We start from the raw sequence: 13,103 nt of genomic DNA on the forward strand, positions 1-13,103 counted from the left end.
TCTAAATGTTACCTCTTTAACGTTTAGCCAGTATCTTGAGATATACCCTTTGAATTTAATGAAATTAGCATCCCAATAATCAGAAGAAACAAGACAGGTTATTGCCAAATCCATTTCCTTTTCATTCCATGCTCTGGCAATGCGTCTTAAAATTGCAAGTATTTCCACTTTATGATTTGAACAGCCATTGCTTTTTTTGTTTATCCAACGTTCCCATGCCTGCTCTCTGTGAAAATCACAAATCAGAACATGTGTACCTAAACATAATGGTAAAGACTTTTTAAAAGTTATCACCATATGCAAACCATGCCAAGCAAAGTCACTAAAAATGATTAATTACTGCAAAATTCAAAACTTTTGAACCACTTAAATTGATGCTTCATATTTTAAGAGTGTTCATGGAACATAAAATTTAACTAGTGGTAAAAAAAATTAACTTTATCTGAAAACATGGGTTAAAAATTGGAAAAAATTTGATGATTTGACATTTCAGTGGAGAAATATATAACACCATCACGGAGAAATTTTAGGTTGATTTAGGATTCACATAATTAAAACAATATCAACTAATATTTTTAATATACCTGCAAAAACTGCCTCAAGTGCATCTATCTCCTCATTACAGTAGTCTGTCATGCAAAATGACGGATGGAAAGATTGGTTCCATGACTTTAAAACATTTAACGCCTCCAATATTGAAACTTTTGTCTCGTTTTCAGTTACAAATGTAGCTATAATTTGATAATCTATATTTGTTTTCACTGTCACAAAGAACAATGGCAGCAAATACCTTGTAGTACGATATGTGGCATCAAGTAGAAGAATTTCTTCTCCATAACGCTTCATTAGTTTTTTTTGCCAACAAGTTTGATAAACAAAAAGGAATGTTCCAGCATCACTAACCTCAACATTTTGCTCATATTTTGGTCGAAAAAATATATTAACTGTTGGATCAGTTTCTTTCAAAGCGTCAATCTTCTTTAAAAGACATTCTTGATCTATCATTGAATACCTAAGCACGAGTAATTAAATAAGATTTAACATTTGTATATAAAATCTTATTTAATTATGTATAGTTATTAAATGATAGATAAAAAATACCAGCTTAGTAACTCTCCTATCAACCTATTCTATAAGGTTAAAAAATATATATTAAATAGATTAAAATATACCTGAGTTTGCGTTGTGCTTTTACAATATGTGATCTTATAGTTTTATTTCTAGGAAAAAATCTTCTGTTATTGAACGGGGGATTTTGATTTTCAAACATTTCTTTTACTTTAATCCTAAGCAACCTTTTCATTTCTCTGAGATTTAAAATTCCTTCTTTCACATATTGTTCAATCTGCATTGAAAGTTGAGGATCTATCATTTGGGAAATTAGTTCAATCTAAAAATCGTTAAAACAATTTATCAAAAAAATAAAATTAAAACAATACAGAATAATATGATATATTTTTATAAGTTGGAGATGGAAAATATTTTATTATACCTTATTCCCAACTGGATGATTTTCATGACAAGACAAATCATCTATTACCAGCACTATCTTTCTAATGACACTATCTTTCTCAAATGACCCATTCTTGATACTATTTCTGAGTAATTTTGATGCATTTTTTCTTCGCGATTCAGTTGATTCTAAAATCTATAAATACAAACTGACTACTGAATTAAATGTGAAAATCTTAAAATAAAACAAAAAATATACACAGAAACAAATTAAAATATATATATATATATAAAAATATATATATATACATATATATATATATATATATATATATATATATATACATATATATATATATATATATATATATATATATATATATATATATATATATATATATATATATATATATATATATATACATACATAGAAACAAATTTAAAATAATAATGACCTTAAATTCTGGGAAGAGTATAATTTCTCTCATAACAACTTGGGCTGGGCACATAAACTTCTTGCTGTCCTGAAGAACTACATTTTTTTTGTGGTAATGATGATTAGCAATGCCCTAGTTTGATAATACCATATATCTATTAAAATGCAGACAAGTCATATTAAGAATATTGATTGGACATCATCATCATATTTTTTTGACTATTGCATTCATTTTGTGTGCTGTTATTATTGATGAATTATTAATAATACTATTACGTGTTAATATTAAATATCAGTTAATGACATTTGTCACTTGGACGTATTTGGTGCTATTACACTAATTATTTACAACATTACACTGTTGTATTATTTATATTGGTATATTTGTCGTGTTATATGTAAATAATGTTTTAGCTAGAGACCAAGAGATATATATAAAGATGAAAGTTTAAAAGAAGAGAGGATCGTTTCATTGTAAGAGATAAAAAATTACTTTGATATCGCAACATTTTGTGTTAAAATTAAGTTCCTTTGCAAAAATCTTTTGCAAAAATGTAGAGACCATTATATGCATACAAAATGCAAGTTTGAGTTTGCTATTGAAAAAATTATTGTAATGTGCCTAAATTGGGAACTTTACTGTATAACTTAATTTTAAAAATTTGAAATATAAAATAGCAATTTACTTTTTTTTTATTTTCTTCTCTGCATTTCTTTTTGGCTGCTAAATTTCTATCAAATCCATGATGGCAGTCCAACACCTTAGATGTTGAAATCATGTAAGGTATTCCAGAGAATGGAACAACATCATCTTCCCATAACACTTTTCGACTTTTTGCAAACACATTATCTACAAAAATAAAACTCAGCCATTAGCCAAGCTACTGAATTCAAAAAAAAAGCCATCATAATTTAAAACTTAGAGTTTATAATATACGCCCAAATAAAAGAATACAGGTTTAATGTGATATATGTAATGACATAAGCACATAAACAACTTAAAAGTCCCAGGTAAAGTAGGTACATGGAAGCCTGTGCTCTTAGAAATGATGTTAGTATGGAAAGCCTTTAGGAATTAGTTCTCCACATAAGAAAAAAGCCTCTAAAAGAAACAGGAAAGTTAAGACTAATAAGTCGTGCTCATTGACAACACAACCTATTGTCACACAGACACAACAGTGATGTAAAGGATTGGAGGGAATACTAAATCAAATAGTTCTGTTTGATAAGATTGGAAATTTTCTGCTAGTTTTTGTATGAAAAATACAAACTAACAGATAGATTAAAATAAATTTCAATGTACTTTTTATTAATTTGTAAGAATAAAAACCTACTAAAAAAGATTGATAACAGCATAATTACTTTTTAATTACATCTAAATAACAGAAAAACAATTATAAAGTTAAAACCTATCTTTCCAAAATTTTTTCCAACTTTGAAAACTGCATATCGTGTAGTTGTTTGCAGTTCATACTGTTTTAAGCAAAATGCAGCTTCATCAGGTGAATCACATACAAATACAATTTTTATAATATTCCCTACAATAAAAAAAATAAACAAGAATTTTATCAATACATTGTAATAGTGGTGGTATATAATGCACATATAGTAAAATATATCTTTCTTAATTGGCAAACAAAAAAGGGACAAAAGCAAAAATAACTTACCTACGTTAACGTATTCACCTGTCAGGGACCCAATTTTTAGGTGCTTCTGGCCATTGTGTCCTAGAGTTTGGAATATAAAACAATTATTACGGTATCACCAAATTAACACATTGGTGATATATATATATATATATATATATATATATATATCTATATATATATATATATATATATATATATATATATATATCTATATATATATATATATATATATATATATATATATATATATATATATATATATATATATATATATATATATATATATATATATATATATATATACACACACATATATATATATATATATATATATATATATATATATATAATATATATATATATATATATATACATATATACACATACACATAGATATATAAATAACTGGATATGGCATTGGCAGAAATAATTGAAGCCGGGCAAACTGAGTCAAGATCATATTGAAATGTTCTTTAGTGCTGTTAGAAGTCAAGGCGGTTTTAATAACAATCCATCAGCAAAACAGATTATGACAAGGTATCGGCGTTTGTTAGTACATCACTCATTACGAAACATAAAAACTGGTAATTGTTTAGCTCAGGATGCTACAGAAATACTTTCTGTTACAAAAGGAATTGTGAATCATCAAGAATGTAAATTAAATGATAATGATTCAACTGTGTTTATAGCTAATGAGGATATAACACCAGTAAGTATTATGGAACCATCGCAATTGTCTGAATATTCTGAAGTAGTGAAGTATATAGGTGGATTTGTTAGTAGAAATCTAAAAAGATCTATTAAATGTAAAGCCTCTACTGCATCTCTAACGGATGATAATTCACAAAGTTTACTTGTTGATCAAAAAAGCAGAGGTGGTCTTCTTCATCCATCAAAAGATGTTATTGTAATTTGTTCTTTTATTGAAAAGTTTTTAAGACACAGTTTTCCAGACAAATCAAAAATCAAAGAACTACAACTTTTTATGGAATCGATGCCATCTTTAAAATTGACTAGCCGTCATTTATTTTCTAAAGCAATTTTGAAAGGACTTACAAATCACATTCAGGAACTTCCAGTGGAAGATAAACATTTGATTAAAATTATCAATTTGATTATAGAAGCCTATTTAGATGTATGTTTATACTATGTCTCATCCTGTGCAACAAGTTATATACAATGAACTCAAGTTCGAAACTAACTAACTAAACTTGTGTTGTTCAAAAATCAGTGAAAGAAATTAATATCCACATTACATATATATATATATATATATATATATATATATATATATATATATATATATATATATATATATATATATATACATGTATATATATATATATATATATATATATATATATATATATATATATATATATACATATATACATATATATATATATATATAATAAAATAACATGTAATATTTTTTTATAACATATTTTTTTATAACATATAACATTTTTAAGAAAAACACTTAAAAAAAAATACCTTGATCCAACAAAATAAGTACTTTGTCAATGCACGATATTCCAAACATGTATTTTATACATAAATATAGGTATATATTATAATAAATATAATATACATAGATATAGATGTATATGATACATAGATATAGATGTAAATGATTAGTTAGTCTTCAGAAAGCACCATTTTTCGGAAACCAAATTAATATTCAATAGCAAAATTGCTAGTACAACTTCACTTTAAATAGCTGTTTATAATCAAATCCTCAGGTATCTTGACTCAGGTGTTGCTGATAAATTGTTAATAGCCTCAAGTCATGAGCCTAATGATTAAAATTATACAAGCTCATTAAACAAATTCTCTTGAAACTTATTAATATATATTACTTTTAATAAGCCTTTGTAATAGTAATATGCTTTACAATATATATATTATATTACATATTACTTTTATTAAACAACTATTTACAAACTGTTTCCTCACTTTAAATCACATTTTCAACGATAACTTGGCTTCGAAATATTTTTCAAAATTATATGGTCAGGCATGCCTATGCTGTATCCAGTAATTTATATATATATATATATATATATATATATATATATAACAAAGAAACTATGAATGGTACTTAAAGTTTCATGGCTTACAGCAAACATCTGCAACAAAATACTATGTAAATTGCATCTAAATAACATACATATAATACATCAACCATGAAATACTAATTATTACAGATATATATATATATATATATATATATATATATATATATATATATATATATATATATATATATATATATATATATATATATATATATATATAAACTTGGGTTAAAGTATTTCATAACAGCCTTATGATATTAATTGAAAAATTTGGACAATTTTTTTTCTTATTGCTGGTGAAAATAACAGACATTAGATACTGGATGTTAACTCCAACAGCTATAATTTGAATTTTCAGGAAGTTGTTTAGAGTGAACATATTTTAAGTTGTTTTACATTATTATTATTATTATTACTATTTTGCATTATTTTATTATTACAAATAGCACAATACGAGAAGAAAAAGTTTAATAACCTTTGAATTCATCCTCACTAGTATCATCACTATCATCTTCATCAATACATTTCTGGATGTCATCATCTCTAAATACATTTTCTAAGATACCATTATCCAATTCCATCATTTTTTAAATTTTTAATTAGCAATTTTGTGCGTAACTAATTTTTTAAAAGAAATATAACATGCGAATAAAAAATTTACGGTAATTTTGACGGACTTTGCGGAGTGACCTCCTCTTGAGGGATGTTTTAGTCTCTCAACCTAAAAACCATTAATTTAATTACAAATAAATCGTTTTTAAAAAAAACCACAAAAACGAAAATTTAATTGACCAGAATGTTTTAAAAACATTCTGAATGTTTTTAACAATATAAACAATGTTTTTATTTTTATTTTTTTTAATAAAATGTTTTTATTTTTTATTTTTTTAATAAAATGTTTTTTTGTTTTGTTTTTTTTACTCTAAATCATGCGCGAAGTGTTGCTACATCGACTATCTTATAGCCTAACTCGCAAGGGAGTGCTGCTACATCAACTGACAAATAGCCTGACCCGCAAGGGAGTGCTGCTACATCTACTATCTTTTAGCCTGACCCGCAAGGGAGTGTTGCTACATCGACTGAGGGTTTGGTTGGGGTAGGCAGTCTCTCAATTAATAAAAAAAAATAATTCCGGTCTTGCATTTTAATTTTTGCTTTTTGTCAACAAAGTATGGAAAAAACTTTCGGACAAATTACGAAATTGGTAACAACTTCTACAAAATTCTATAAACTATGCAAAACAGTTCACCAAAATTTCAGATAAATCAATCGAAATTATTAACTACACCAGGAAATCTTTACTTTTTTCAGGAGATAATATGTGGATTAAAAAGTCGGCGGCGGACCCTAATTTCGATGTCACCATGGGTAGTTTTGATTGAGTCAAATTATACGAACTAGTTGGCCTCTTTATCTTATACACTATGGCCAAAATACTGTCTTAATACTACCAGTCTAAATAGAGATGATGGTCTTTGCTGCTTCTATAATATAGTGGTAATCAATCAGAAAAAATAAAGAAAAAAATCTTATAAAAATTTTTAAAGACAATTTTAATCTTAACATCACTATCAGACCAAACTTAAAAACCATAAATTTTCTAGATATCACATTTAACCTTTCTGAGAACTCTTTTAAACCTTATAGAAAACCAGGAGATAATCCTTTATACATTAACAATTCTAATCATCCACTAAGCATTATTAAATCGATACCAAAAATGATCTCTAATCGCATCAGTAATATATCTTCAAGCAAAGAAGCTTTTGATAGAGCCACACCATTTTATAATAATGCTCTCAATTCTTGTGGATTCAAAGATAAGATCAATTTTATTCCAAATATCCAGAAATCTAATACAAAATCTCGAAAAAGAAACATCTGGTTGAACCCACCTTATTCGCTCAACGTCAGAAGAAACGTAGCCAAAATATTTTTGAGTAAAATTGATAAATGTTTCCCGTAGGTCACAAACTTCATAAACTTTTTAGGTTTTAAAGGTTAGTTATAGCTGCCTTCCAAACATCAAGAGTATTATTTCATCTCATAATAAAAAGATATTATTTAATTCTCATAAAAATGCCAATCAGTTATGCAATTGTCGATAAACCACCTTATGCCCACTCAATGGAAAATGCCTTACAAAAAATCTTATTTATATTTGCAACGTAAACGCTCACCAAGAAGAAGAAGGATATTATTACATTGGGCTTACTGAGAAAATGACAGGTGGTATAAACATAAAAAAGTTTTTGTTTATGAAAGGACAACTCCACTGAACTTTCGAAGTTTGTGTGGGAATACAAAAATAAAGCTTTAGAATCTATACTAAAATGGAATATTCTCGATCAAGCGGAGCCATTCAAACCTAGTGATAAATTTTGCAATTTATGCTTGACAGAAAAATACCACATTACTACCAGTGCCGTGGCGTGGTACATTTGGGCCCCCCCCAAATCATTTTTTTGGGCCCTAATTTTGTGGCATCACATTACAGGATATATATGCGTCACATTTTTTCTAAAGGCTAAAAACATCAAAAATAAGACATATAAGTATAGACAAACGTATATGTACGGATAATTATCAGAATAATGTTTGTTATATTATATTGGTAATACTTCAAAACCTGTAATAAATCACATATTCACAATTGTCACAGAAATGACTTGTGGCGAACTTTCATACTTGCAAATTTGTTGATTATCTCCTCATAATTTAATTTTCTTGCCACATCGTTCTCAATTGACAGCATCGCCAGAGAAGACAAGCGGTCATCAACCATTGTTGACCTATAAAAAGTGAAAAGAAATGCATAGAGCTACATCTATTATGTATAAAGTAGCAAGATTAAATATACTGACCTATGAAAAGTCTTAATCAATTTTAGCTTGCTGAAGCTACGTTCAGCACTTGCGACAGTTACTGGTGAGGTAAGGATTATGCGTAACACAATGGCAAGATTTGGATAAGTTTCTTGCAGCTCTTCTTTATAAATGTAATTAAGAAAATCATGTGCAGATTTCATGTGAGTACTTTCTTTCTCCTGTACCACTATGACAAATCGTTTTAATTCCATTTCCAGATCATCCGAATCTATATCGCCAAGCTTTGCTTGCAAATTTTTGCAATATAAAGACAAAGAATTTTCTTTACAGATTTGAATAAGATTCTCAGAACGGTATAGGAAGTCATAGAGCTCTGTGATACTACTGACTTGTTCAAAACGCTCCTTTACTGATCCCATTGACATATCAAGGAGTGGTAAAAAGAAATCAACTTTAAACTTCTGTTCTAATTGGATGGTGTGAGCTTCATCGGCACACTCGTATGAATGAATCATCTTTTTTTGTCGGGAACGCACTTCTGGAAAAATTTTTGCAATGTCCAACACTTCTGCGATTTCTGATGCTTTCATGTGTGCGTCTGAAAATCCAGTTTCACGATATTGCTGAAGAAATGTATATGTGGCCTTTATTTCACTATCCAAGACATCAAGGGAAGTTGTAGAGGACTGCAGAAGCTTACTTGATTTGTTAATTTGGTATAAAACGTCATACCAAATAACGATTGACAATATGAATGGCCATGTCATCATATATTCCATCAGCGAACATACTTCTGTAGCTGTTGCGCCATCTCTCTTCTCTAGAGCATACACTTCCAATTTTTCTAATGCCTCTAATATCTCTTTCAGGTGATAGCGAAGAGGTTTCACACAGTTTATTCTACTTTCCCATCTGGTATCGGATTGAGGCTTGACAGAAATGGGTATACATGACTTTAAAATATGCCATCGAGCAGGAGATGATGAAAAGAGTGTATACAATCTTGAAAGAACTCCGAAAAAAGTAATTGCACTGTTGGATGACTTTGCACCGTCAACAATGACTAGATTAAGTGAATGGTTTGCACACGGAACATATAGAGCTTTGGGATTCATTTGAAGAAGCCTAGCTTGAACACCCTTTGCCTTTCCTTTCATGTTAGCACCGTTATCATAGGATTGGCCTCGACAGTCAAGAATATTTAATTCCCACTTTTTTGTCTGATCTAGAAAGGCATCCAAAAGCCCTTTTCCAGTGGTATCATCTACCTTGAGATATCCAAAGAAATTTTCAGAAATGTTGATACCTGTCCCAGGAATGCAAACTACTGATCGTAGGATTATGCTCATTTGTTCTTTATGTGAAACGTCTGGCGTACAATCCAAAATAATGGAAAAATATTTCGCTTTCTTTACTTTGGAAAGGTTTTCGGCTTCAATCTCCTTGGCTAACAATTCAATCAACTCATTCTGGGTATCATTGCTCAAATAATGTTCATTAGTTTCTTTCTTCTGAATCCGACGTAAAAGTTCATCGAGCACACTATCATACTTCGCCATCAATTCAAACAACCCAAGAAAGTTTCCATTGTTCTTGGAACCAATGACCTCTTGTGAACCACGGAATCCAAGATTCCTCGCAGAAAGAAATAGAGTGATGTCTAGTAATCGTTCCAATACTGCTCTCCAAAATTTTCGCTCTTTTTGAAGCAACTTGTATTGATGCTCATCAATGGTTGTTTGATTCATTATGCCTGCAATGTTGAATTTGGTAAAATATATAAATATTTATTATATTTAATGACAAAATTTTTTTTAAAACAGTTTACCTTTTCGTAATGTCATCCACTGTTCAAAGCACCTGAGATGTGTACTTCCTGTTTCATGATCATTCAGTTTTTTGGATAAACCTTCCCATGTGTTCATCCCTTGTCGGAATGGTGAATCTGATATACCAAAAAGTTTGCAACAGAAGCAAAAAACTTTATTACTTTTCATAGAATACACAAGCCATGACCGTACAATAGTTTCTCCATTCTTCATCTGTCGTTTATAATAAGTCACTGAAAATCGTTGTCTTTCTTGATTGTGTGGAAAATCTATCTCAATTTGCTTTACACCACGTTCAACAATGTCACACCTCTGTGCATCAGAAACATTTTCTGGCCAATCAGAAGGATCATTACTGAGAAAAAGAAGTGGCAGTGTTGTGGCAGTTGGTATACACTCACAGATTGCCATATTAGAGTCTCCTTCAGCAGACAAACCAAAACAAGAAACAGAATCATTTTCTGCATTGGCTGTAACATCATTATTGGTTTCTGTTATTGCTACTGATTCACCATCAGCTTGAACTGCTGGTTTCAAAAATTGTGTAAGTTTGGGGTACTTAGTTATTACTTCCCTGGCTGCAGCTGCTTCTCTTCTCTTAGCTGCACCACTTTTCACTTTCTTCATTCCAATAATTAATACCTAAAAATAGAACAGATAGTTTATAAAATTTACTTTTAGGTCCTACTATAGTACTATACCTATTTAATTTATACAAATAAATTAAATGAAAAATAATAATGTCTCCTAAAAATAATAAACTTACCGGCTCAGCTGATTCAGCCACGCTCACTACGAATTTTGAATAATGACGATTGCGTTTCGGTTTAACCAACTACACACACATCATACAGTCAAATGAAGCAACTGACACGCAGAAATCAATATTTCAAATCGTATTTCAACTCACAATTTTTTATTACTATTCTAGAAAGTTATTAAAAAAATTAAAGAAAATACTTTTTAAAATATTATAAAATTTTAAAATGTTGTATTGCTGACGGCCCACCGGGAAATATCCCGGTGTGAAAACTCCATGTGAAATAGGAAAACTCATCTTTAAATAAACTGTTCATTATAATATAAATTTGTCAATCTAGTTTGTTTTATTTACATAATTTTTTGCATGCTATTTATGATATCATAATTTGTATTATAATTTTTATTGGTTTGTAACAATTCTATTTGTCGGTTAATATTTCTCTGTAATGTCTTCAAATTTTGATTTTATATTTATATCCAGAGTTTTAAATTGTTATTTAATCTTTTGAAAATGTAGTATGTTAACTACGAAACATGTCAAGATTAAAAAATTCCGTGTTTTTCATAAAAGTATGAGTAAAAATTTTAGAGTTAAGCTACTATATAGATACAGAAACTAAACAAGGATGTCCATTCTCATCAGTTGTTTTTTTTCACATTAAAATTGTCTTAGTAGCATTTATTTTATTTTATAGTTTGAATATAATTGATAATTATCTGTTAAAATAATAAAATGCCATAAAAAATTTTATCATTTTTTAAAAAACGGGCCCCTTATATCTCGTGGGCCCCCCCCCAAATGGGGGGTTTGGGGGGCCTTTGCCACGGCACTGATTACTACATCACCATTGAATTTACTTAACAAACGAACCGAGGTCGCGTCAAAATGCCGCCATCCAAATAAATTTCTAATAAAGAACTTTAATGTCATCAAAGCGGACACTCTATAGCATTTTTTGTATATAATTTTTGTCGTTACTTTTTTGTTGTTGTTTCATCTGAGGATTGCTATTGCGTGAAACTTCTAGTTATGTAATCGAAATATATCTTGATAATTATTTTGTTTTCACTATATATATATATATATATATATATATATATATATATATATATATATATATATAAAAACATAATATATTTATATATATTATTTTCAGTTGGCAGTGAGTTTGATTTAAAGACTGAGTTAAGAATTATAAATACTCAATAAAACGTGTAATGCATCTGCACACAAAGTACAAAGTGAAGATATTTATATGAAAGTGAAAATATTTATGTGAAAGTGAAGATATTTATATAAAAATTAATTGACAATAAATTCATAAAACGCTTTACTTATGTTTGCTATTTTTTTGATCGTTAATTTTTTGTTTTTGCTATTTTAAAGGTTTATGAAATTTTCCAATTAAAATTTTTTTAATCTTTTTTCATACTATTTAAAAAATATCTCTAAGTTCTAATTTAAAAATTTTTAATTTTTTAGAAAAAGATTTAAATGTAGCAAAAAAAATGTTTATAAAGTTTTAGTTATAAAAGAATACCTGATGATAACGAAATGAACAACTAATACACACACACACACACCACATACACACACACACACACACACACACACACACACACACACACACACACACACACACATATATCAATGTCGTGAGCTATAAAATATATGGTGTTTGTTACAACCAAAGTTTTTGTGCCAAAATATTTTTGTTTGATTAAGAATAAATTCTATATATATTTTAATGTAATTTAGAATATTTTAAAATTTTGTAAAATGTGCTGTAAAATACCTAATGTATATTCTTTGAACTGCACTTAAAATTTTTTTATTAATTTAACAATTTTTTTGTAAAATATGTTATTATTATCAGTTGTATATTATGAAACCAATTTTTTCAATTTATTTTATGACTTTTAAATTTTAAATTTTTTTTTAATTTAACAATTTTTTTTTAATTAAGAGTTAGATGGCATGAAAGTAATAGATTTTTTTGTCAGTTTAGATATAAGTTATTGGATTTAAAGATTAATTGGGGAGCGCAATTTTTCTTGATTATCGCGGA

General features: G+C 28.4%; 2 protein-coding genes across 2 annotated transcripts in view; one reads left to right on the top strand and one right to left on the bottom strand.

Moving 5' to 3' along the window:
• LOC101240117 (uncharacterized) overlaps positions 1-12,943 on the top strand; it is a 55,768-nt gene extending 42,825 nt beyond the window's left edge. Inside the window, exon 7 of the mRNA XM_065806318.1 lies at positions 12,192-12,943. Coding sequence (XP_065662390.1) covers positions 12,192-12,244 — 53 coding nt within the window. The 3' untranslated portion in view covers positions 12,245-12,943. The remainder of the gene's footprint in view (positions 1-12,191) is intronic.
• LOC136084923 (zinc finger MYM-type protein 1-like) lies at positions 8,178-11,240 on the bottom strand. Its single transcript, XM_065806317.1, has 4 exons — positions 11,039-11,240; positions 10,272-10,914; positions 8,480-10,196; positions 8,178-8,407 (listed from the first exon to the last, which is right to left on the bottom strand). Exons 2-4 carry the CDS (start codon positions 10,897-10,899, stop codon positions 8,272-8,274), a joined length of 2,481 nt encoding a protein of 826 aa, XP_065662389.1. The 5' UTR covers positions 10,900-10,914; positions 11,039-11,240; the 3' UTR covers positions 8,178-8,271.
• Positions 12,944-13,103: the final 160 nt, after the last annotated feature.

The sequence above is a fragment of the Hydra vulgaris genome, chromosome 09 (genome assembly GCF_038396675.1).
Source record: "Hydra vulgaris chromosome 09, alternate assembly HydraT2T_AEP".
In the NCBI taxonomy this organism is placed as follows: domain Eukaryota; kingdom Metazoa; phylum Cnidaria; class Hydrozoa; order Anthoathecata; family Hydridae; genus Hydra; species Hydra vulgaris.

Excerpts from the sequence above, each read along its gene's own strand:
- LOC136084923 (XM_065806317.1), bottom strand. The coding sequence starts at position 10,899 with ATGAAGAAAGTGAAAAGTGGTGCAGCTAAGAGAAGAGAAGCAGCTGCA. Across the intron at positions 10,197-10,271 it reads GTGGATGACATTACGAAAAG|GCATAATGAATCAAACAACC; the intron begins GTAAACTGTTTT and ends TCAACATTGCAG. Across the intron at positions 8,408-8,479 it reads TTGATTAAGACTTTTCATAG|GTCAACAATGGTTGATGACC; the intron begins GTCAGTATATTT and ends CACTTTTTATAG.